Source organism: Tamandua tetradactyla, chromosome 7 (genome assembly GCF_023851605.1).
Source record: "Tamandua tetradactyla isolate mTamTet1 chromosome 7, mTamTet1.pri, whole genome shotgun sequence".
Lineage (NCBI taxonomy): Eukaryota > Metazoa > Chordata > Mammalia > Pilosa > Myrmecophagidae > Tamandua > Tamandua tetradactyla.
The window spans coordinates 1,088,552-1,113,815 of record NC_135333.1 but is presented as its reverse complement, the minus strand read 5'-3'; the positions used below and the strand labels follow the sequence as shown (position 1 = coordinate 1,113,815).

Genomic DNA, 25,264 nt, shown 5'->3' with positions numbered 1-25,264 from the left:
ATAAAAGTTAATAAAAGTTTTTATATGGACATATATTTGATTCTTTTAAATAAATTTCAATGAATACATAAAAACATTAGAGATGTCAATACATTTGTTTGCCTGCCACAGCTCTAAACAGTAATTTTAAAAGAAATGGTAGGACAACTGTTAATACCTACCAATAACTAAATTGAGAAGAATCAAGTATTTTTGTGGAATGTATATTTCTTAGCCAAGTTCCTGCCCCTGTGAAAAGTTAAGACTCATTTACAATTACATAGCAAAGGAAGATCTGAGAAGTATTAGATTTTACTTGTATTTAAGCTATATTTTAATCTCTGTTTATACAGTTTTGCTTTCTTAAGCCATTAAATAGCTCCTTTACCTTTTTAGAAATGTTTGAATGAATTTGCTTGGAATTTTGATTACTGCAAAGGGCAGAGTTAGCAATTCCTTTATCTGTGTTTCCATCCCTTCCTGTCCATCCCTCTTTTCGGGAGCTAGACACTCAAGGTTGTAATTACTACTTGTCTACATGTCTTCCTCTTGCACTGTGTGCCTCCTGGGCATAGTGTAACCAATTCACCTATGTGCTAAGGATAGTCTGGCAACATAGTATGCTGTTAATACACTTGTTCAACAGCCGAATTAGTATCGTCTGAAGAAAAAAAGTGATATTCTCTTATATTTAATAAACTCTGGGAAAGCTGGATACACATCTAAGAGAGATCCAGGTCTTACTTCTTTACAGAAAAATAGATTTTCAGTTTGTTTAGGAATTTGAAGCTCTGAGTATATTTATTTCAGTTTCCCAAAGAACAAACTAATTGGGATAATTTTCCTCTACCAGCAAATTAGATCCTCAGGATACTGTTTATTTATGTAGCAGAATTTAAAAACAGCTTAAAATTCTGTATAATTGATTAAAAGATTTTGTTTCTGGATTCAGAGGAATTAAAAAAAAAATTCCTCTACAAAGTGACTTACAGTCATTTCCTTTATTCTTCTGCTTTTTTCCTAGACATTTTAGGTCTTGTGTGGCAAGTCTGGAGAGCTATTAATTGCAAGACTGCTGATATCACTTGCAGTCTATTCAGATAACACAAACCCTAGCACAGCATTTTCCACATTAGTAGGTATTCAATAAAGAGTGTGGAAATCTAAATCACAGCCCTTTTCGTTTTAAGATAAATAGTAAATGGGAAGAAACGCCCTTGCCTTATTTCTGACGAAGTTTTTATGTTGGATCAAAGAACTGTATTCATCGAGGTAGCCTACATTCTATTAATAAAAGATTTTTTTAATTAAAAAATCGTCAATTTAGTAATACTCATTGAACACCAAAAACCACTTCTCAGGAGATCTGATAGGTTGGATTTAACTGCCTGAATACAGTAACTGGAATGAGCATTGATTACCTTTTTAACCTGCTAGCCAAAAAATGCTCGGGGTTCTTAAACTGGGCATAATTTCAGAGTTTAAAAATACATCAAATGTTAATATCTTCAATCCAGGGGCTTGGGTTAATTTATTTCTGTTTTTAACCACTTCGGCCCTTCCTGAAACAGAGGCTGCATGGTGTAATGGAAAAAGCAGCTTTGGAATCTGACAGTCTGATTCCTGGACTCAGTCCCAGTTCTGCGTGACCTTGGGCAAGTTACTTTACTTCTCTGAATTTCCGTTTCCTCATGAAAAACGAGGATTGCAACAGCCACCTTGCAGCCTGCGTAGAACTGCGCCTAGAACCTACCCAAGAGGTCCGAAACAAATAGCAGCCATCGTTATCACTCGGCCCCGCTCCGCAGCCGTTTCGCTTCCGGCGCTCTTCCCCGGAGCAGGTGTAGGCACCGTCTGGGTGGCAGGGCCGCTGGCCCAGCCTCTCGGGCTCTCGCCGGCCTGCTCCTAGGGGCGCCCCGCGGAACGCTCGCAACGCCCGGGCCGCTCGGCGTTCCAGCCCGCCTGGGGCGGGGCCGTGGAGCAGGGCAAGGAGGGACGCCGGCGTCCCGGGCTCGCAGGCCCAGCCCCGCGGTCGTTCGTGGGCGCGCGGAGGCGGCCGCCTGAAGCCGCCGCCCCGCAGCCTGGGCGTGTGCGCGCGCTCGCCGCCCTCCCGCCTCTCCTTCCCCTCCCATCTTCCCTCCCTCCGCCTCCCTCCGCCCTCTGGCGCGCCCGCCCGCCCGCCGGGTCGCGGCGGGGCCGTGGTGTACGTGCAAAGCGCGCAGAGCGAGTGGCGCCCGCACGCCCTCCGCTCTCCCGAACAGGCTGGGCCGGGTCGGCAGGGACGCAGAGGCGGCGGCTACGGCGCAGCGGCGAGGGCCGGTCTCGCGCGCCCGGGGCCCACGCGCCGCCGGGGCCCAAGTTACCCTCCGCCGACCAGGCCGCGCTTCTTCCGTCCGCGGCGGCGGCGATGAGGCGCTGAGGCGGCGGCTGCCGACTCGGCGCGGCGCGGCCCAGACCGGGAGGACGAAGAACGGCCGGGGCCGAGGCGCGGCGGGGGACACCGGCCTCCCTGAGGCGAGGGGAGGGCGGGCGGGTGCATGGCGCAGTAACAGCCTGAGTCGCTCGCCTTCTCTCCCTTTGGCCCCGGGCGAGGCCGTCTGGCCGCCACCGTCTTCTGCTTGGCCGTCGCCGCTGCCGCCGCCATGGCCAATGACAGCGGCGGGCCCGGCGGGCTGAGCCCGAGCGAACGAGACCGACAGTACTGCGAGCTGTGTGGGAAGATGGAGAACCTGCTGCGCTGCAGCCGCTGCCGGAGCTCGTTCTACTGCAGTAAGGAGCACCAGCGCCAGGACTGGAAGAAGCACAAGCTCGTCTGCCAAGGCAGCGAGGGCACCGCGGAGCTCCGGAACGCCCACGGCGCGGGTCCCCACCAGCACCATCTCAACTCCGCGCAGCCGGCGGCCACGACGCCGCCCAAGTCCGGCGGGGCCAAGGAGGCCAAGAAGGCACCGCCACGCCGGGACGCGACGGCCGGGGAGCCTCCGGGCCGGTCGGCGGCGGGGGATGCGGCGGCGGCCAAGGCAAAGGCGAAGCCTGCGGCGGATCCCGCGGCGGCGGCGCCCTTGCCTCACGTTGCCACCGGCAGTCAGGGCTTGGCGGCGACCGAGGCGGAGCCCGGGAAGGAAGAGCAGCTGGCCCGCTCGCAGTTGTACCAAGAGAAGTCGAACATGTACCCGCCGAGCAACACCCCCGGCGAGGGGCTGAGCCACAGCGGCGGCCTGCGGCCCAACGGGCAGACGAAGCCGCTGCCGGCGCTGAAGCTGGCGCTGGAGTACATTGTGCCGTGCATGAACAAGCACGGCATCTGTGTGGTGGACGACTTCCTGGGCAAGGAGACCGGGCAGCAGATCGGCGAGGAGGTGCGGGCCCTGCACGACACCGGCAAGTTCACCGACGGCCAGCTGGTCAGCCAGAAAAGCGACTCGTCCAAGGACATCCGAGGCGATAAGATCACTTGGATCGAGGGCAAGGAGCCCGGCTGCGAAACCATTGGGCTGCTCATGAGCAGCATGGACGACCTGATCCGCCACTGTAACGGGAAGCTGGGCAACTACAAAATCAATGGCCGGACGAAAGTAAGTGTGTGTGTGTGTGGTTTGCGCTGGACGTCCCTTCCTCCGCCGGCAGTCCCCCTTCCCGCGACGCGAACCGCTTAGCGGGAGAAACCTGGATTGCTCTGGTTTCTCTGAACAAAAATGATTTCCTTCTTGTGTGGCAGGAACCCATAAAGAAGATGACTCTGGTCCGTAGGAAAGTGTTTGTCTAGTTAGCACCCCCACCGCCGCGCACACACAGCGTGTCTGCTATTTTTCATTTAAAGTGTGCTTACAAACTGCCCTTTCTGGCTGAACTTAGGCACTACGCTCTCCTTTAACTTTGCCCATTTTCTTTCCTTCCTAATACTCTGAATCAAAATTTAAGCCACGCTGGAGTTTTAGCCCCCCAAAGCGAGGCGTTCGAGTACTGTTCAGAGCAAGTGCAGCGCTGGTTTTGCGTCTGCCTTGTGTTTGCTTACGCTCTTATTCCCTGTGGTGCTGGAACCCTTCTTCAGATTCTCCTGGGCAGAGTAGTTAGGGCTCGGCCAGCTTACCACATAAAGGTGCATTTAAAATCAGCATTTAGTCCGAAAACGACGCGTATTCGGGAAGGGCTTGGCCGCTCCCCTCCCCCCGCACAGTTCTTGCCTTGTCCCTTCTGTTTTGAAACCCACTGCAAAACGGGGGAAAGAAGCATTTCCGTTTCTGATCTCTCAGAGTAGGTAGGTTACATTTTTAGCATAGGTTTCCTTGATTTGCTTTGTTAATATAATCCCTTGTTGAAAAAGAACTGTTCTGTAGCTTCCTGGAAAAAATACACAGAATTGGAGCAGGAGGGTTCACTTTAACGGCTCAGTTTGAGTTCTATTTGTTTTCTCCTTACTATTGCTGTTTTTCCGCTGCAGATTCTTCACTTCATACCTAATCTAGTCCCGCTTTCTCCCTGAGTTTGGGAAACAGAAGACTCTTTACTCTTTAATACTCTCCTGCAGCCCTTTTTCATTTTACTTCCCAGATCTTAATCTTTTCTTTGTAACCCAGCTCCTCCCCGCCCCGCCCTCCTCCACCATCAATCTCTGTCTGATTTTGTGAGGTTTGAGAGATTGTCTTTCAGGATCATCGCACGTACGTGTTTGTACACACACGTAACTCTTCCCATTAGTTCTTTTGGGCATATTTTAACAATCACAGTGCCTCTCGGACTGCAGGGAAGACTGAGCATAGGCAGTGAGGAAAGTTCTAAACAAGACAACTTTGTGGGGGAAAATACGGTGTGAGGTCTAATTTTAATGTATTGCCACTACAGTGCTGGACGAAGGCAAATGCCCTAATATCATGTCTCTAAAAGTGAATAGTTGTTAATATTAAATTGGAAGAATTGGTCTTTACTGAGATTTTCATTTATATAAAAAATACTTCTTTAACAAATCAAATCTGAATGTGGTCATGAACGCAAGAGCAGGAAAGGAGCTAGTTTGAGGGAAGGTATTATAGGGCTATGAAGACAGACCAAAGTACATAGTTGGAGCATAAGCTTAAGATGAAGCCTGAAAGAAGATAACGTCCTAAATCTTCCTTGATCTTCTTTCCTTTGTTAATTTAGCTATCCAAATTAGGATGAGTCCTCTTCTCTCCTATCTTCCTGGTTCTGCCTGTCCTTCTCAGGGAAGAGACAGCAGTCAGCCTGGCTCGTAGAGCTGTTGCTTCTCAGGTGTAGGCTGTTAAAAAATAGCCACCTCCTTCCTTAGGAATCCTAGTGACTCTAGGGCATGGTAGTTGAGGTTTCAAGTCATCTGACTGCACATATCGTTGGTAGAGGACTGGTTTAAAGGAAGGGTGAATTTTAAACTCTTTAGATGTGCTCTTATGCTCACCTTACTTTTAGGTACACAATTTCAGCATCTGTGAATTTCTTTCATTGTATGTCTTGGCTGAAAGAATTTTTGGTAATCAAGTTTGGCCCTGTAATTTAAGTATTCGCAAAAAGACCCAGGGTGCTAGCTTCCGGTAAGTGGAAAGGCAAAATACCAGCCGCCATGTATTAAAATAACCACGGTGGGCAAGGCACTGGATTAGGCTCAATACAGACGTGATGACAATAACCTTAATCCTCCATTGAAGTAGGTAGTATTACTCTAATTTACATTTGAGGAAATTTCAGTTCAGACTTGACTAACCCCACCACTTATGATAACCTAGTTAGGATTCAAACAGGCCAGCCACAGTCACATAGGTCAAGCCCCATGCTTTTTCTACTGTTAGGTATAGATAGGTAGTATAAATGAGATGTAGATTACTTAGCATACTACATTTTATGTTGATAGTGGGCGAATAGCATTATTTTTTATGTGAAAAATTACATTCTGTGGTTGGCTTGTATAAACTTTTTTGTGAGGTGATTAGGCAAGTTAATTTCAGATAATGGCTTAAAAAACCACTTTGTATTTGTATTCCACCTGAATCATGCCCATTTAAGTGTGACTCTTAAGAAATGGTAGAATATGGGTGTTCTGTATGATTGCAGAGAGGGTCTTTAAGAATTGTATTATTCTTCATAGCATAATGACTGAAAAAGTTACTTGCTCAAATGTATAGTATTTTTCTAACTTAGATTTTAACAACAACCCTGGGATACATAGTTAGGTAGTTTGTGTATTAGCCGTATTTCCAGGTTAGGAGAGTTGAGGCTAAGGAAAGTTAGTTTACTTGTTGGAGATCATGCAGTATAACAGTGATTTAAATTCAGGTTTTCTGACCAAGAATCTGATCTTCTTTTTCATCTACTTTATATATATTTTATGGTGATTATGTATGTCAGGGCTTGATAATCAGGTAATGTATAATTGGCTGTGGTTCATTCTGTATAGGCATTGATTTTCCCCAAGTTTCTACTTCTGATGTGCTTATCTGGTCACTGTTTGTCCAGCTACTTTAAAGGAGGAACTATTAGAGAAGGATAAAATAATACAGGAGAAAAGAGGGACCACAATTATAGCCACTGATTAAATTTAGCTCCAGTTTCCGTTTTCTCTTGTTTTTTGGGGGGAGGGATTTTTTCCCCCTCTTTTGCCCTTAAACTGCCTTGAGCCTTTGTCCTGTCTCGCACCCTTTATTTTTTTTCCATGAAGAAGATCTGCAATGATGTAAATAAAAAGGAACCATGGTCTGCCGTTTTGTGAAGACTGTGGTGTGCGGACTGTAAGAAATCATAGTTGCATTGTCTTGGGGGGTAGAGGAAGAAAATTTAGAGGTGTGAGGGTTATGAAAAAATGTTGAAATTTTCTGTTGGAGCTTCTTAGCTAGTCTGAAGAGACAAAAAATGCCCATTAAAATGAAAGTATTAGAATCATATGCCTATCATTTTTGGAATTTAATCCAAAACTTAATCTGTTCTGTTAAAAGGACATGAAGAGGGCGGGCCCCAGTGGCTCAGCAAGCAGAGTTCTCGCCTGCCATGCCGGAGACTTGGGTTCGTTGCCTATGGAAAGAAAAAAAAAAAAGGAGGGGGGACATAAAGAAAAGGAGTAATAAAACAGGTTGAGATCAAGAAGCAGCGGATTATATTTTTAAGATTTTTCACCAGTACTGCAGTTAGCTCTGGCTGATTACAGTTTTTGGAGCAAAGACTGTGATGAGGAAAATCCTTTTGCTCTGTTATCACTATCATAGAAATATGTAGACAGTCCTTTAAGATGTTGAAAACAAACCAAACAAAAATTCCTTCTCTTACTACCTCTGCCATTTTTTTCTGTACTCTTGGCATCCAAGGTATAAAAACTGAAGCAGCTTTCGTGGTTTAATAGTACATCAGAATTCAAGATCAAAGTCAGTTATTCTGTCTGCAGAAGGACTGGAACTATTGCAGCTGCAATAGCTCTCAGCTATAAAGAGAGTACATGTGGGTTGAAAGGGTCTTAATTGATTGCAAGGGAACCAAGTTCACCTTCCAAGGATAACATTTTGTATAGCTAAGTTAGTTTAGCTGTAAACTAACTCCTTTAATCCTAAAGGAGTTTTATTTTAAATTAAAATATTTTGTGCATGTTTTAGATTTATAACTTTTTACTTATTTATTACCTAACAAGCCACAGAAATATTTTGCAGAAACTTAATCACATAAGAGGAGGGCAGTTTAGAGTAGAAGGATAACGACCCTGAGATGCTTTGAAATCTGAATTAGATCCTGCGTCTGCTGTTGTTTCTGTATCCTTGGGCCAGTAGCTTCCCTCAGTTGCTCCATTTGTAAAATGGTGTTAAGTGACACCTGTCTGTCCTGCCTTTCAGCCTCTTAGGCTTGTTGGGAGGAGTGCATAGAATCATGCATGTTAAAGTTTTTTTTTTTAGTTGTAAAGCACTTTGTAAAAATGTTGTTACAGTTAAGCATCTCATTTTTTTAGTTTTCTTTTGTGATTCTTTCCTGAAGAGGAGCTTTCCCTCTTTTTCCCCCATTATTGCTAGGAGAAAAAAGACTTAGAACAATCATTGCTTTTTTAGTCTAACCAACCCCGCTCCCATACACATACTTTTTTTTTTTAACAGAGAAATGAGTCTCAAAAAAGGTTAAGTGACTTGTTTGAGATCATAGAGCTGGTAAGCGACAAAATTCAGTGTACTTTTACATCTGCAACTCAGCGTGATATCTCATGTAAATACATACATATTCCTACTTAATTAATTTTGGTGTATTTTATGCCATTTTTGAGAATCTACTGGAACATTTGTGACTTCCTTTTCCTTTTTCCCCTTGTATTTCTATATTTTTATACTTTGGTTCGTCTTACATTTTCCTGCATTAGCTAGTCCTCCCCTCTCTTGTTTCCTTAGTCCAAATTGTCTTTTCCTTCTGTGTTTCTGATTTACCTGTTCGTTCTCTGTTTTCCTTTCCTTTTTTTTTTTTTCCCTCTGTCAAGCTTGAAATGTATGGTTCATCTTCTCCCATGTTTTTTGAAGCCTTGTGCCTTTCTGGTATGTCTTTGATGTTATGAGCTTAGTTGTTTTTATTTTTTCACTTTAGGTCTTTAAAGCTATACTTTCAGCCTCCCTTTCATTCTAGGACATTCTTTGACAGTTTTCATAGATGCATTTTTACTACTGTGCTTGCATTCTATCTCCTTTTCCACTAAACCCTTGTTTCCACACTTGAAACATTGCTGTGACTACAAGACTGCATTTAGGTAATTTGAGCCATGTCAATAACTTGTCTTTAATTTTTATTCTAACTAAACCTCTTTTATTTTAAAAAACAAAATAAGACCAAAAAACCTGATAAAAGGTTAACTAAAATCTTCTCTGACCAGTTTATTTCACACCTGGGTTTCCTAGCATAAGTCTGAACTGTTCTGCTATTTTTATTGGGATGTTTTATACTTCATAATTACATCTTTCAGAACCAAGTCACATCAGTTTTATTTTTGAAGAGCATGGGTGGTATCTATAGTCCCTGTTTGCTCATTGAAAACGCAATAAAATTTTCATGAGAAAATTCATTCTCCTTATTCAGTATCCCAGATCCCGTTTTCTCCTGAAATATCATATATTCTTGCTTCCTCCTTGTTCTATTATCTGAATCCGATTTTGGTAATCTTTTAATTCATTTGTTCATTCAACAAATATTAAATGAATACTTCCATGTTTCAGATACTGTTCTAGGAGTTACAGATACCTAAATAACAAAAACAAAAAGTCTTTTCTTTGTTCTCATGGAGCTTAAATTCTGCTTGAAGTAGGTGAGGGGTAGAGAGAGAGAGACAATCAATAAACATGTCAGAAAATACATGTTAGGTGGTAAATATTAAGGACAAAAATAAAGCAAGGTAAGGTGGCAGAGTAACCAGAGACTTTTCTTTTGGTAGGATTGATAATGTAATAATAAAGTAGAGACTTAAAAAAAGATATAACTGAAGTGAGAGGGTGAGTTATGTGGATATTTGGAAGAAGTGTATTTTAAGTAGAGATATAAAATAGTAACTCCAAAGGCCCTGATGTGAATGTGTATGGTGTATTAAAAAATAGTGAGATGGAAGACAAAAAAATAGCGAGATGGCTATTGTCGTTATAGCAGAGGGAGTGAGGGAGTGTGATAGGAGATGTGATCGGTGAAGTACTGGGATAGTAAATAAAGTCAGACATGTAGAGCTTTGTAAGCCGTGGCAGAGACTCTGGGTTTTATCCTCCGTGATAGGGAAAGCTATTGAAGAGTTTCTTTTAAACTATATCTGTGGCTGCTTTGTAAAAATAAACTGTAGGGGGAGCAAGAATGGAAGTAGGAAAAATTCTTGCGGTAGTCTAGGCCCTAGATGATGAGGGCTTAAATTAGAGCAGTAACTGTGGAGATGAGAATTGGTTGAATCCTGGATATGTTTTTTAAAGTAGAGTCAGTGAGATTTGCTGATGGATTAGTTGTGCGGTATTAGAGGAAGGGAGAAGTCAAGACTGAGTCCAAGGTTTTGGGCTTGAGCAAGTGGAAGGATATAATTATTTTATCTTGCCCTAACTAACTCTTAGGCGTTTTGTCTTTTGCCCTACTTTTTCAGAGTTTTCATTTATAGTTGATTACCGATGCTTATTTCCTGACCAAAGCCACAGGAAAAAAGTTCCCTGCTCTGCATTTCCACATTCCTTCAGACTGGCTGTTCTTGCTGCCAAAGCTGTTGGCCTTTCAGCCCTGTCCACTCTTTCTCCAAAGGCTTCATGGCTCTTTTTGCACACGATGCTCTCATCAGCTCTACCGTTTGCTCTGCCTACAAGAATTACTGCAGGAAATCTTGAAGCACTGGTATTGTCAACATGTATGTCTATACCTTCTTGCATGAACTACTAAATATAAATCCATGTGAAAAAATATGCAGATTGTGAAATTTAGGGAAACATTGGAGAAGAGTGAATGGCTCAGTATGAAGCAAACAGATTTAGATACACTGAAAATAAAGTGAGAAATAAAATGTCTTCATTTAAACATGTAGTTGAAAGTAAGACTAGCACGAAATTTGGGAAGACCACAAAATATCATAAATAGTTCATTAACTTATGGATACAAATGACTGTTACAGTTTTCTGAAGTAGGAAGAAAAGAAGGGGAATGTTTAAGCATAATATTTGATGTCTGAGAAGATATCACAGAACTATGAGACTTTCATTCCATTGATGCGGAGCCTGAAACTGGAATTACAAGTGTCTAATGAGACCTGATAGTAATAAAATTATAATATAGTATCCTGGACTTTTAGCATAGGAAGTCCTGCTTTTGACTACAAGGTCAGGGACAGTCACAAATTTATGGGTAAACACTGAATTACAGTATGAAATGATTTTAAAAATTAAAGCCTAAAATATCAAAATGGACACTGGAATCCAGAAACCTGTAATCTCATCTTAATTCAAACAATCTCAGTTTAAGACTGATTTTTGTGTAAGACAATCTAGATAGGAAACCTCAGTCTAACCAGTAAATTAAAGAGAAATGAGGAATTAAAACATTGAATTTTTTCTCATAAACATTGATGCTTTCAAGTCTCTTCTGTAAATGGTGACAAGAAGCTTTGATTCTATAGTTTTGTCATACAGTTATCCTCTGAGGATTTTTTTACCTATTATTTCTTCCATTGACTTCTCTTAGCATTACCCCTCTGAAATAGCGGTATTGAAAATTATTTATTAATTACAAACTAGGAAATTTTTTCCTAAATTCCCTATGCTAAGACCTCAGCTAGGTCTTCTTGCTGCGTAAAAACCACTTTGACCACCTCGCCTGTAAGTCTTGGCTCCTCATTTACTAATTTGTGTTCTAGGCTTTTAATTATTTTTCCTCATTATATTTTTCAGAATTTTCCTTCTTTTCTCAGCTTCTAACTATTTATTTCTTAAAGCTCAGTTTTTAGTTTTCTGCTCTTTACTGTCAGAAAACACGCATCTAGGGAGAACTTGAAAAATCTTTATTTCTAGGCTTTTTTTCGGCTTGTAATAGTTATCTATTGCTGTGTAACTAAGAATCACAAAATTTGGTGGCTTAAAGCAAATCACGTTTATTATCTTGCTGTTCTGTAGACCAGGAATCTGGGCATAGCTTGGTCGGCCCTCTGCCTCACAGTCTCTTGTGAAGGGATTGTCAGGGTGTGCAAAGGCTTGAATGGGGGAAGATCTGTTTCCAGGCTTACTCAGGGATTAATTGGCAGCATTTACTTCCTTGTGGGTTGTTGTACTGGGCTGAGGATTTTAGGTACTTACTATGTGAGCCTTTCTGAGACAGCGTGCTTCATCACAGTGTACAAACCAAAAGGTAATGGAGACACAATTCCCAATCTTTTGTAACCCAATCACAGAAGAGACATTCTCCTATCACCTCTGCTGTATTCTTTTGCTTAGAAGCAAGTCACTAGGCTCACCCCCCACTCTAGGGGAGGAGATTACACAAGGGCATCAATAGCAGGAGACAGGATCATTGGGGGCCATCTTAGAAGTCTGCCAACCACACAGTTCAGATGCTACGTTTTCATTTGATTGCTAGATAACTTCCACTTGTCTTGCTGTATGTTCACCCTGTCCACCACAATATTATGTAATAGAACTTTTTGTGATGATGGGAATTTTCTGTTTCCTTACAGATCACTAGTCTCATGAATCTTTGAAATATGGCCAGTGTGACTTGAGAAACTGAATTTATCTTATTTAATTTTAATTATGTGAAACGAAATTGAAATAGCCACACTTGAGGGAGGAGGGCAGCAGTTGCACACACATGCTCGGACAGCATAAATCTAAAATAGTGAATCCATAAAGACTTTCTCCTTTTCTCACTTTTTCCCCATAGAAGGCCTGCTCCTTTTACTTTCTCTTTTTTTAGTTATGTTCATTCTCCTTAACACTTGTACTTGAAACCTGGAAGTTATCTTTGAATCCACTGTTTTCTTTACTCACTTCTTAAGTTGGTTCTTCCTTTGGAGTGTCTGCCCCTTAAAAGCTAACTATTCTTTATGGTCTGTGATTTTTCTTCTCTTTTTACCTTTTTCTGTTTTTTTTTTTTATCCCTGGATAATCTCACATACTTGTGGAAGTGTGGGTTCTTAAATTAGTGTGATTGTGCTCTAACAAAGCATCAGCCTCCTCATCAGTAATATAAAGGTTTGTTTGAGCATTGGTGGGATACTACATCAACAGTGCTCAGCAGATAATTAGTGCTTAGCTGATTGTTAGCTGTAGTGTACTCCTAGCAGTAGTAGTGGTAACAGTAGGTGCTGCATGACTTCAGCTGGATCAAGGAGGCATCAGCAAATCCTCTCTCTTACCTTGGCTTCTATAGAGGGCTGATGGACCCTTCCACCTGGATGTCCTGCAAATTCAGGATGGTTAAGGCTCAAGTTTCCCTTTGGTGAAAGATCTCAGGGCTGGGAAAACTGTCTAGTGGGGAAATGGGGGAACAGGTTTCAATTTGATCCTTCACCTCTCTGTGAACTGTATTTATCCAACAGCCTTTTGCAGTGTGCCTAATATATGCCATGGTCTTTGTGTTTTGAGGATATCACAGCACCCAGGTCAGACGAAGTAATTCTCCCTGCTCTTCAGAAATCTTATTGTCTGAGGGGAAAACCATTGAACCTGTAATTAAAAGTATGATGAATGTTTATGAGATATGCAGGATGCTATTTGAGAAATTAGAGGAGACTTAACTCAGTCTTCAGGTCAGGAAAGATTTCCTTGTAATAGCAGTTATTTAGGTTGCGACTCCTGAAGAGTGAATTGGAATAAGTCCATTGAAAGTCTCCCAGTCTGAAAAGAGCATGTAGATTTAGAGGAACACATACTTCAACAGGTCTTAAAAATTTTACTCATTTAGGATTTATTTCATAATCTTTTTCTTGTTCCTCATCTTTATTGATACTCTTCTCTTGAAACCCATGTTCATTTCTGAGCTGGATTATTACAAAAGCCCCATTTTTTTTCCTTCTCGTATGTTTCCTTTCCAGGATATTCTACTCATGGCCCCTGGTGTTCTCTTTCCAAAATACAGATCTGATCATGCCATTTCCCTGATTAGAAATGTTTGTTGCACCCAAAGCCATGATATGCTATACAAGTTTTTTTTAAAGAACATTTCATTTCCTGTCATGCACTTGTACTCAAGCTGGAGGAACCTAATTGGATATTCTTTGAACCTGTCTTAATTTTCTACCTCTTGCATCCCTGATTCTTTCTGTATGGGAGGGTGGTAGGAAGGTTTCTTTAACTTTCTTCTTGCCTTAATCCTTCTAAACAGAATTACAACTCGGGCCTTAATCTGTTTCTGTGGCACATCCTGTCATTGATAGAACATTTTCCTGACAATGATGGGTTTTCTCCCTCATTTCTGCTACTAATTGTAACCCACTTGAGGGTAGGAAACTGTTTTACTCATGTTGGTATGCTCAGCTTCATGCATGGGGCACTCAGTAACTTTTGTATTTGATTTTTCTACTGCACTACTCTAACTGATATTTTAATCACTTTATATCTGGGTTGTTACAAAATGTTTTTTTTTCTTAATTCATTCTTCTCTGTGTACCACTCATATCCATTGTAATATAGATTTACCAACATTTAAAGATGTTATTCAAAACTTCACAGATTTATTCAAAGGATGCAATATAATTCTTATGCCTTTAATGCTTGCCGCCTGGATAAACCTACACCACATATCCATTCTTTCTACTCTTTGAAGTACAACCACTATTTCAGCCAGACTGTTTCTCCCCTCTTAACTCCCCCAACATGTCTGTGAATTTTCTTGGCCTTGGTTACCCCTCCTACACACCTGCCCCAGCAATTCAAATCATATACATACTTGAGGATCTTGCTTAAATCCTATTCTCACATACTCCCCAAATTCTGAACCTCTGTTGTTTTCTCTTTTCTCAAAAACATTTTACATCTTACTCCTGAAGTGTCTTCCCCAGGAAGTTATAAGGGCAGGATTGTGGCTTTACTATTCTGTCTTTTGTTATGTGCTATTCATATAACATTTGTTGAATTGCCCTCAGCTGATCTTCTGCCCTATACTTCACGTCTGCTTGACCACTTTTCCATCTGGCAATTTCTAAAGCTACAGTGAAACTTTTTCAAAGTCTGTGAGGATTTTTGTCCTATTGTGGTCAACCCTTCTTTCTATGTTTACTAGGCTGTTTCTTGTCCATATTTTCTGGACAAAAATAACCCCAGGCCAACATGGCCTAAGCTATTTTTAACTCCAAGTACTGGGAGAATGATCTTCTCTGAAGGTGAAATAAAGTTTTTATGTCATTACTGAAGCCAAAGTCAGTCCATCAGGTTATGAATTGTGGTAGAATATGAGCAGGAATCTCATTGGGAGAAGCCCTGCATGTCTCACTCACCTTCCTCACACCCTTCAATTACTAGAGAACCGTGGGGAACATGTGTCATTTCAAACAAAGCATCTTTATAGACATGATGTTGAAAGTGACCTATTATAGACTCTTCTCCATGCCCTATAAGAGGAAAGCTTGTGCCTAGCAAGCACACACAGACCTGAACATTTGTATCATATCATGAGTGTGCAAAGTAAAATTTTCAGCATCAAAATTTAAACTTTTAAAATTATAGCTTTGATTTCGTTTTAGAAATGTAATATATTTTAAATTTCAGGTAACAAAAAGGGATTAAGAATTAGGTTTAGCAAAAGAGAATATGGGTTTAAAAAGATGAGAAATATTTTTATGATAAGAAAACTTTTTGGCTTTAACCACATTTCTAGATTCAAGGATTTAATCACTTTGGGGAGGGAACCAGTTGATTTAACTAAATTAAAAGAGGGGCTTGGTAGTGCAGGTGATAGAAAACTGACCAGTGCAAAGGTAATTTGAATTTGGCTTTGAAATGCATTCCATATTTTTATCCTTAAAAAAGCTACACTCTCTCAGTTTTGATATTTAAAATATTTTCATTCCTTGGGTACAGAGTTTTTAAATTGGTAAGGAAAATGGCTTAAGATTTATAATTTACCGCACATTATTTATGTGTAAGAATTATTTAGACGTTTTGGGTGGTTATGCTCAAAGTACTTTGAAATTAGATTTCTTGAGTAAGTAGTCATTTTGGCTAAAAATTGGCCAACTTGACTAAAAATTATGTGTGATGTTAAATAGCAACCCCATGCCTCCCATAGTTTTAAGTTTGTTTTCAAGGCAATAATATGAACTAGTGGTTTTTAGGTGTTTTTGTTTTGTTTTGTTTTGCTTATAATAAAGCCAACCCATAGACCCTAAGTTAAAGAGTTTTTATAGAGTTCTTCCAAAAAAAAAATTTTTAATCATTTTGTATCAAGCTATGGTAGAATGAGGTTTATGAATATGTTCAGTTGCTATTCTTGCCCCCAGGTCTATAGAATTATGCTTTTAGTTTTTTTCTCCTCCATAGCGGCAGCCAATTTGTTATAAAGACTCAGTCAAAAGAATATAAATTTTAATTTATTGCTAGTGATATCTGCACAGATTTCTCAAAGGTGTTAGCCTTATATATCTGGTTATTGAGTGAAACAAAATTAAGTGGTATGTGCTGGGATGGGAAACACGACCTTAGTGATAATGTCTTCCCTCTAAGTTATACCTCCTCAGACACATTTGCTGGGTTAATCCTTGCTTTAAAATTCTGTATGTACAATTTTATCTAAGCGATTGAGAGCCTTTGTTGCTAAAATTAAATTGTGATTCTGTTTTTCTTCTTGTTATTTACACTGTTCCTGCCTCCTGATCCCATTGTGTGTGTGTGTATGTTGTTTTTGTTTTTGCTTGTAACTGGCAGTCAGTAAGATTAACCTGAAATCTAAAAAATAAAAACCTTAGTAATGATACTGAGTACCAGGGTGATGGAAAGGGTTACCCTTATTTTTTTATTTTTTATTTTTTTTTACATGGGCAGGCACCGGGAATTGAACCTGGGTCCTCAGGCATGGCAGGCAAGCACTCTTACCTGCTGAGCCACCATGGCCCGCCCAGGGTTACCCTTATTAACAGAAATGAAACTAGAATTTATATTGGTATGGATGGTTTTGTTTACATTAAAAATAGTTCCTGTAATTGTTAAATTGGAAGCATCTTTCTTGGTAGTTTGGTGGAAAGTATCATTTATATAAATAAGAACAGTTTGTTCAGATTGCCAGTTTTTAGGAACCAATTTGTGCTTTGACATATAGTAATTCTTAGGTTTTTATTTAATGTGTACCTACTCTAAAAATTCTTGCACGTGTCTCTGTATCTTGGAATTCTCTGTGGAAATGGAGAATGGTGGGTGGGTGGGTGGGGTGATTATTAACAGAAACCAGGCCTAATAGGTTTGGGTTCCTATCATCTGGTTCTCTTAGCACTGAGCAAATCACTCAGGACCCTCCCCAGTCTCTTCATCTGTGAAATGGATATATTGTGCTGACCTAATTAACAGAAGAGATGTTACATAAATGATTATTGTAAGAAATCTAGGAATAAAGTGAGTATATTTTTTAGCACACAGCAGATGCCTTTTCAGATGAATTAGGACTCCACTGTAACTAAGCATGTACCTCCTGCTCATGATATTGGTTAATACTGGCATCACAGGTTAAGTTCAGTTTTAGCCTCAGACTTCTTGACTTGTTTTGCTGGGATATTAGAACCTTATTTTTAATGAAAATCAGTCTCTTATTGTTAAGGCTGTTGGCACATTAGCTTTGACACTGTGAGAAAGGAAACTGTGGTCAGTTAATAAGGGCATCTTAAACTGAGTTTTCAGATGGTTCTGTTACGTCATGGGTAATGAAACAACTCACGCTGAGCAACACCTTCATCAAAGGTCCTTTCTTTATGCGCCTGCTTTCTTAGCAAAATGAAGTCATATGGCAATAAATATTTGATTTATAATCATTAGTTTAAGTACTTAAACTGCATTTTAAAAATTAAAACCCCTAGGCATTAATTTTAAAAGCTAGTCATGCATACAGATAAGCTAGTGTTTGTGAAATGATTGGGATCAAGTTTCACACAAAGATGTTTATGCTTATTTTATAATTCTTGTTGATCTCAGCATAGATTATATTGTTTTATAATTTATTAATATTATTTAGTATTTCTTTTACTTTACCATTAGTCTAGAACCCAATAGATGACTTTAAAAACAAAGTTCTAAGTTATTTCTTTCTTCCCTCAAAAAAAGGAGGAGAATTTGGGGACTTTCCCTATTTTTCTGTTATTCTTTTGGCTTCTTTACCTTTAATGTCTTCCTGTAGCTGTTATCAATTTGTAAAATTGCTTAAATGTCTGCACTTTTGTATTTGACACATCAGTTGTGTTCAAAGTGAAAAATGCATTTGGAAACCTCATGTTGCCCTTGATTAAGAAATTGCTTGTAGTTTCCACATTTTTTTCCTAAAATTGATCCTCCTTAATATTTTTAGCAGTTGAAACGTGAGACCCTAAGATGCAAACAATGCTACTTATATATTATAGGAAGTTGCTTTTTTAGTATTAACAGTAGATAAAATTATTTTAGTCATTTACAAAAAAATAAAGCTTATTTGAAAATAAGAAATTGATGAGAAAACTGTACCCGTATCTGTGTTTATCTTACAGAGATATATGCTGTAGATTTAATAAAATTGCTTTGAATTATACACTTTGAGTAATAACTCAGTACAGCTTTAAATTTTGGTAATTTTAACATTTTGCTATCTTTTCAGTTTTCAGAAGTGTATATATATATTTTAATTATAAAAATCTTACATATCAAAGAAAAGATTGCTGCCTTGTTTTTGACTTTATATGTTTACCAATTATAATATACATGGTGCTCCAAAATACATGAAGCAAAAAAGTAACAGAATGGAAAGGAATAATAGACAAACCAACAATTATGGCTGGAGATTTAATAATTCTTTCTCAGTAATTATTAAAACAGACAGAAAACCAAGGTTATAGAAGACATGGACATTATGAACCACCTTGACCTAATTGACATCTGTCGAACACTCCACAAAATAACCACATAAAACAGATTCTTTGCAAACGTACGTGAAACGTTCATCAGAATAGACAATATGCTGGGCCAAAGTCACAATAAACTTAAAAGGATTGAAAACACAGAATATGTTTTCCAGCCACAATGAAATAAATTAGAAGTGAAAAACAGAAAGAAATCTTGAAAATTTCATATTTGTGGAAATTAAACTATTCAAATCTAAATAATGCATGGGTCAAAGAAGAAAGATAAAGACATATAAATAAATGCAACAGAATTGAGAGACCAGAAGTAGACCCACCCTCCCAAGACTGGTTGATTTAAAAAAAAAAAAAAAAAAAAGTGCCAAGATATTCAATTAGGGAAAGCACAGTCTTTTTCAATAATTAGAATTGGACTACAAAGGGGAAAATAAACCTCCTTGACCCCTGCCTCACATCATATACAAAATGAATTCAAAATGGATCGTAGACCTAAGTGTAGGAGCTAAACCCATAAAACTTTTAGAAGTAAACATAAAAAAATTTATAACCTTGATATAGGCAAAGATTTCTTCAGACACAGAAAGATTTCTTAGGACACTTTCCCTTCTTTCCAAACGGAAACCCTTTCCCTTCTTTCCAAACGGAAACCAATATATATAAAAAAATATATTGATAATTGGTCTTTATTAAAATTAAAACCTTTCGCGTATCAAAAGATAGTTAAAATGAAAAGACAAACCATGGATTGAGAGAAAATATTCAAAACATTTATCTGACAAAAGACTTTATATAAAGAATTCTCAAAACAATGAGAAGAGAAGGTTTGAACAGATAATTCAAAAAAGAAGTTATACAAATGGCTAAAAAGCACCTGTAAAGGTTCTTGATATCATTAGTTATTGGGGAAATGCAAATTAAGACCACAGTGAGATATCACTGCATGTACACTAGAATGCCTAAAATTTAAAATATTGACAATAATTAGTTTTGGCAAGGATGTGGAGCAAATGGAATACTCACTCATTGCTTCAGTAATGCAAAATGGTGCAGTTACTTTGGAAAACAAGCTGGCCCTTCATCAAAAAGTTAAATATAGATATCATATGACCCAACAATTCCACTTCTGAATATCTGTCCAAGAGAAATGAAAATATATGTCCACACATAAGCTTGTGTGTGAATATTCTTAGCATCATTATTTATAATAGCCAAAAATAGGAAACAATCCAAATGTCCATTACTGGTGAATAGATAAACAAAATGTGGTATAGCTATACAATGGGATATTATTCAGAAATAAAATGAAATAAAGTACTCTTTCATGCAGCAACATGGATGAATCTCATGCTAAGAATTCAGATTCAAAAGAATCTAGGCTCAAAAGATTACATACTGAATGAGTCCCTTTATATGAAAATCCAGAAAAGGTAAACTTGAAGGGGCAGAAAGCAGAATAAATGGTTGTCTCGGTCCTGGGTAAGATGGTGAGTATTGACTGAAAAGGAGCATGAGGAAAGTTCTGGGGGTAATAGAAGTGCTCTAAAACTTAATTGTGATAGGTTGGATGACTCTATTCATTTACCGAAACTGTCAACTTAAAATGAGTGAATGGGTTTATTAAGCAAGCTTCTAAGACTGTGCATTTATAGCTGCCTTTTTTTTTTTCACTTTTTTTTTAAAATACTTTCAAACTTACATAGGTACAAAAATAATACAAACCACATACCAAGAACTTCGGCATACCTTCCCATACCTAAATCAACCAGTTTACGCATTTTGCCACATTTGCCATATTGTTCCATATATCAGTCCGTTTTCCAAACACTTGAGTGTAGGTTGTATACATTATGCTCCCTGAATACTTAATATTGCTATATACATTTCCTAAGAACAAGGATATTCACTTAGGTAACCAGCTTAAATGCAGTTACCAAATTTAAGAAATTTAACATTGATATAAAGCTCACAGTCTATTCCAGTTCTTTTCGTATGTCCCAATAAAGTCCCTTTAAGCCTTTTCTCCTCCCTTGATAGAGCCCATCCAGGATCATATAGTACCTTTAATTGTCATTGTCTCTTCAATTGCTCTTTTTTTTTTTTTTTTTTAATTTTGGGACTCTGTATAACAAAATAAACTTAACTATTCCAACATCTCCCAAGCATACCATTCAGTAAAATTAATCACATTTACATTATTGTGGTATCCTCACCACTTTCCAGTACTAAACCTTTTCCATCTGCCCAAACAGGTAGACCCATTTTGCATTAACTCCTCTTTCCGCCTGACATCCCTGGCAACCTATACTCTGATTTCTGCCTCTATAAGTTTGTTTATTCTCTATTATTTTCTTTGTAGTTACCATAATACTTAAATTTTACAGTTCTGTTTTCTTTGATACCAACTTAACTTCAGTAGTATTCAAAACTATTTCTTTTACTCCTGCAGCGCCCTGCCTTCTGTAGTTGTGGCCACAGTTTACATATGTGTACACTGAGTCCAAACCATTGAATTATCATTACATTTTGTGTACTTGTCTCTTAGATACTGTAGAAAGTAAAAAGTGAAGTTAAAAAACAAAAATAATATTGACATTAATTTCTTCATATGGCTTTGACTCCCTATCTGTTGTCCTTTCCTTTCAACCTGAAAAATTCTCCTTAGCATCTCTTATAGGGCCAGTCTATGTGGTAACAACATCCCTCAGCTTTTATCTTGGAATGCCTTAATATGTCCGTCATTTTTGAAAGATGTTTTGCTGAAAACACAGTTCTTGGTTGGCATTTTTTTTGCTCGCAGCACATCCACTCCCTTCTTGCCTCCATGGTCTCAAATGAAAAATTGGCACTTAATCTTGTTGAAGCTCCCTTGTATGTGACACATTGTTTCTCTTATGGCTTTCAGAATCCTCTCTTATCTGTGATATTTGACAGTTTAATTATGATATATTTCAGAGTGGGTCTATTTGGGTTTATTCTTATTGGAGTTTGTTGAGTATCTTGGATGTGTATATTCATATCTTTTGTTAAATTTCAGAAGTTCTCAGCCATTATTTCTTTGGATATTTTCTCTACTACTTTCTTTTCCTAGGAGTCCCACAATGCATATATTGGTATATTTAATGATGTGTCCTACAGGTTTCCTCAAGCTCTGTTCACTTTTCTGTATTCTTTCTTCTTTCTCCTCAGATGGAATGGTTTCAGTTATCTTCAAATTCTTTACATTCTCTGGCTCCAATTTGCTGTTGAACCCTCTAGGGAATTTCTGTTACTGTGGTTTTCAACTCTGTTGGGTTCCTTCTCATAATTTCCATCTCTCTGTTGATATTTTCATTGTGTTCACCTGTCATTTCCTTAATTTTGTTTAGTTCTCTGTCCATGTTTTACTTTAGCTCTTTGAACATATTTAGGACTGCTTTTTTTTACATCTTTGTCTGGTTATGTCCCAAGTCCTGACCTCCTAATTGATGGGTTCTAAAGTTTAAACTTCTCCTTTGCTTGGGCCATCGCTTCCTGTTCCCTTGTATGTTTTGTAAATTTTTTTGAAACTTGGACATTTTGATATTTCAATATATTATTGCTGGAATTTAGACTCTGAAGCATCTGTTCCTTAAGGTTGTTTCCAACTAGTATGATGATAGAGCTTTCTTTGAATGCCTTGAGCTAACAAAAAAAAGAAAAACACCTTTACTACTTTTTGCAAATTAAGTTGTGCAAGTGTCCTCCTTCAGGACGTATCCATACAGTGAGTTTGGAGAATAGCTCAAGGGCAAAGTGTAGGGGCCTCCCCGTTCCTTTCTGTGCACATGTCTTGTCTTAGACGTGCACGTGTGACCCTAGGAATTTTTGCCCCTTTACAGGGTTCTGAAACAGTTTCCTCATGGTTCATGGCACTGGAATGTATGTCCTATAGCCACCAATCCCTTGCCCCAGGCAGCATAACACAAGTGCTCTCCCATAGCGTTCTGTAGGAGCGTCAGTGAGCCACCTTCTACACACAGGGCAAGTTCCGGGATGGTGATTCCCTCAGGCCACCACCAGACATACTGGGCCAGACACGTACATGAGGGTTCCTCTGTTCCCCCTAGAACTGAGTCAAGAGATCTGCACTGGAAGAAGAGACTGGCTCTGTGCTGAGCTGGTGAGGTGTAGGGGAAGAATCAGCCAGTGTACCACAAGAATCTATCCCTTTAATTTTTTTGTATGGGCAGGCATTGGGAATCGAAGTCTCCGGCATGGCAGGTGAAAATTCTGCCACTGAGCCACCATCACACCACCCGAGAGCCTATCACATTTAAGTGTCCTTTTTCTTGTTTTGGTGCTTGCTTACCCTGTTACTGCAGTCCTCTGTTTTCTAGAGCTGTGAGAAACATGTTTCTGCCGGTTCTTACTAGATGTTGAATGTTTCTGTGAGGGGACAGAGCCCTGAAACATCTCAGTTAGCCATCTTGATCAGTGCTCTCTCTTATTTTTTGTTTGCATAATATTCAGCTGTGTGAGTGGTTTGTATAATAAATTATATTTAACCTATTGTGGTGGAAATTTGAGTTATTTCTAATTTTTTGCTATTAAAAATAATTCTGCATTAGGTATTCTTGAAGGTAGATCATTGTACACTTTAACAAGTTTTTCTATTAGAAAAGTTTCTAGAAGTAAATTTGCTGGGTTTTTTTATTTTTTAATTGTGAAATATATATACAAAAAAGCAATAAATTTCAAACTACACTTGAATAAGTTGTTTCAGAACAAATTTTAAAGTATGAAATGGGCTACAGTCCACCATTTCAGGTGTTTCCTTCTAGCTGCTCTAAGACACTGGAGACTAAAAAGAGATATCAATATAATGATTCAGTAGTAGGTAGAAGAAGAAATCCTGTCTTCTCTGATACAACTCCTTCTCCTTTGATCCTTCTCCCAGTCTTTAGGGATATTTGGGTAATGGCCATTGTAACGTCTTCATGTTAAAAAGGGGTGTTGACATTATGGGGTAGGGGTTGATGCTCTTGGAGAGACTGGTAACTCCAGGTTTCAGGGCTTATCTGGCCTAGGAACCATCTGGAGGTTATAGGTTTCTGAAAAATAAACATAATGAGCCAAACTTTTATGGAGTCTCAAATAGAGCCCTGGGTATTCTTTAGGGTTTACAGGAATTCTGTTGGTTGGGGCTTAGCATACCATAACAATTAGCAATATCTAGCTGAAACTTACACAAGAGTAACTTCCAGAATAGCCTCTCAACTCTATGTGAAATCTCTCAGCCACTTGTATTAATTTATTAAAGCTGCTAGAATGCAATATACCAAAACCAGAATGGTTTTTAAAGAGATAAATGTATTAAATTGCAAGTTTACAATTCTAAGGCAGTGAAAATGTCCAAACTAGGACATCTAGGGAGGGAGGCTGATGGGTCCAGAATACCTTTGTCAGCTGGAAAGGGACATGGCAAAGTCTGCTAGCTTTCTCTTCTCATTTCATAAGGGTTCCCCCAGGACATTTTTCTTCTGCATCTGCAAGTCTCTGGCTGTGTGGACTCTGTCAACTCTGAGCTCTTTCCAAAATGGTTCTCTCTTAAGGAGCTCCAGTAAGCAACCCCACCTTGAATGGGTAGAGACACATCTCCATGGAAACCATCTAATCAAAAGTTACCACCCACAATTGGGTGGGCCACATTTCCATGGAAACAATCAAAAGCTCCTACCCAGCAAAATTGAATGAGGATTAAAGGACACGGCATTTCTGGGGTACATGACAGCTTCAGACCAGCACACCACAGATAACTTTCCCTCTTTTGATCAGGTAGGCATTGTCAGTCCCACTGTACCAGGGCCAGGCTTATCCCTGGGAGTCATGTCCCACATTGCCAGGGAGACTTACATCCCTGGACATCACGTCCTTACGTAGTGGGGAGAATTACTGTTTTAAAGAAATTCTTATATACCCATATTGCTAACATTTATGAAATGCTTATTGTGTACCAAGTACTATTATAAGTGATCTTATTTAATTTCACAACAATTATATGAAGTGGTTAAAACTTATTTTCAAAGGGGGAAGAGTGAAATGAGACAAAGTGGCAATGGCTGAGAGATTCCAAACAGAGTCAAGAGGTTATCCTGAAGGTTATTCTTACGCATTAAGTAGATATCACCTTGTTAGTGAAGAGGTAATGGAGAGGCTGGAGGGAACTGCGTGAAAATGTAGAGCTCTGTTCTAGTAGCCATGTTTCTTGAGGATGATTGAATAATGATACAGCTTTCACAATGTGACTGTGTGATTGTGAAAACCTTGTGTCTGATGCTCCTTTTATCTACGTTGTCAACAGACGAGTAGAACATTTGAAATAAAAATGAATAATAGGGGAACAAAAAAAACTATTATTTTCCTCATTTTACAGTTGAGGAAACTAAGACACAGAGAAATTAAGCAATTTTGTCTCAAATCACACAGCTAGGAAGTTAAACAAAGTATGACACAAACCATATATGTAGAATCATATATGTCTGATTCTAGAGTTTGACCTCTTGGGTAAGACGTTTATTTCTATATACTTGTTTAGGTGAGTGTTTTATTTATTTTCAGTCCTCCTACTTGATGTTGCTGTATGTGTTGGAGGTGTTTCTTAATCTTAAAAAGTTGGGGATAAGTCATATATTTATCAAATGAGTCTTTATCCATCCTAATTGAAACAATTTCAGAAATATACAGTGAGACTGTTGCTTAGTTTCAGCGTGGATTAAATCACATTCTCTTAAAAGAAAATCCTTCTTTTTATAGTATATATATTATACAAAATAGTCT

At 39.1% G+C, this 25,264-nt stretch overlaps 1 protein-coding gene across 3 annotated transcripts in view; it reads left to right on the top strand.

Moving 5' to 3' along the window:
• The first annotated feature begins 2,536 nt into the window (after positions 1 to 2,536).
• EGLN1 (egl-9 family hypoxia inducible factor 1) overlaps positions 2,537 to 25,264 on the top strand; it is a 79,495-nt gene continuing 56,767 nt past the window's right edge. Inside the window, exon 1 of one of the 3 annotated variants that reach the window (XM_077168342.1) lies at positions 2,537 to 3,554. In XM_077168342.1, the coding sequence (XP_077024457.1) occupies positions 2,622 to 3,554 (933 nt within the window). In that variant the 5' untranslated portion in view covers positions 2,537 to 2,621. The remainder of the gene's footprint in view (positions 3,555 to 25,264) is intronic. The other 2 variants (XM_077168340.1, XM_077168339.1) reach the window with 2 other exon arrangements.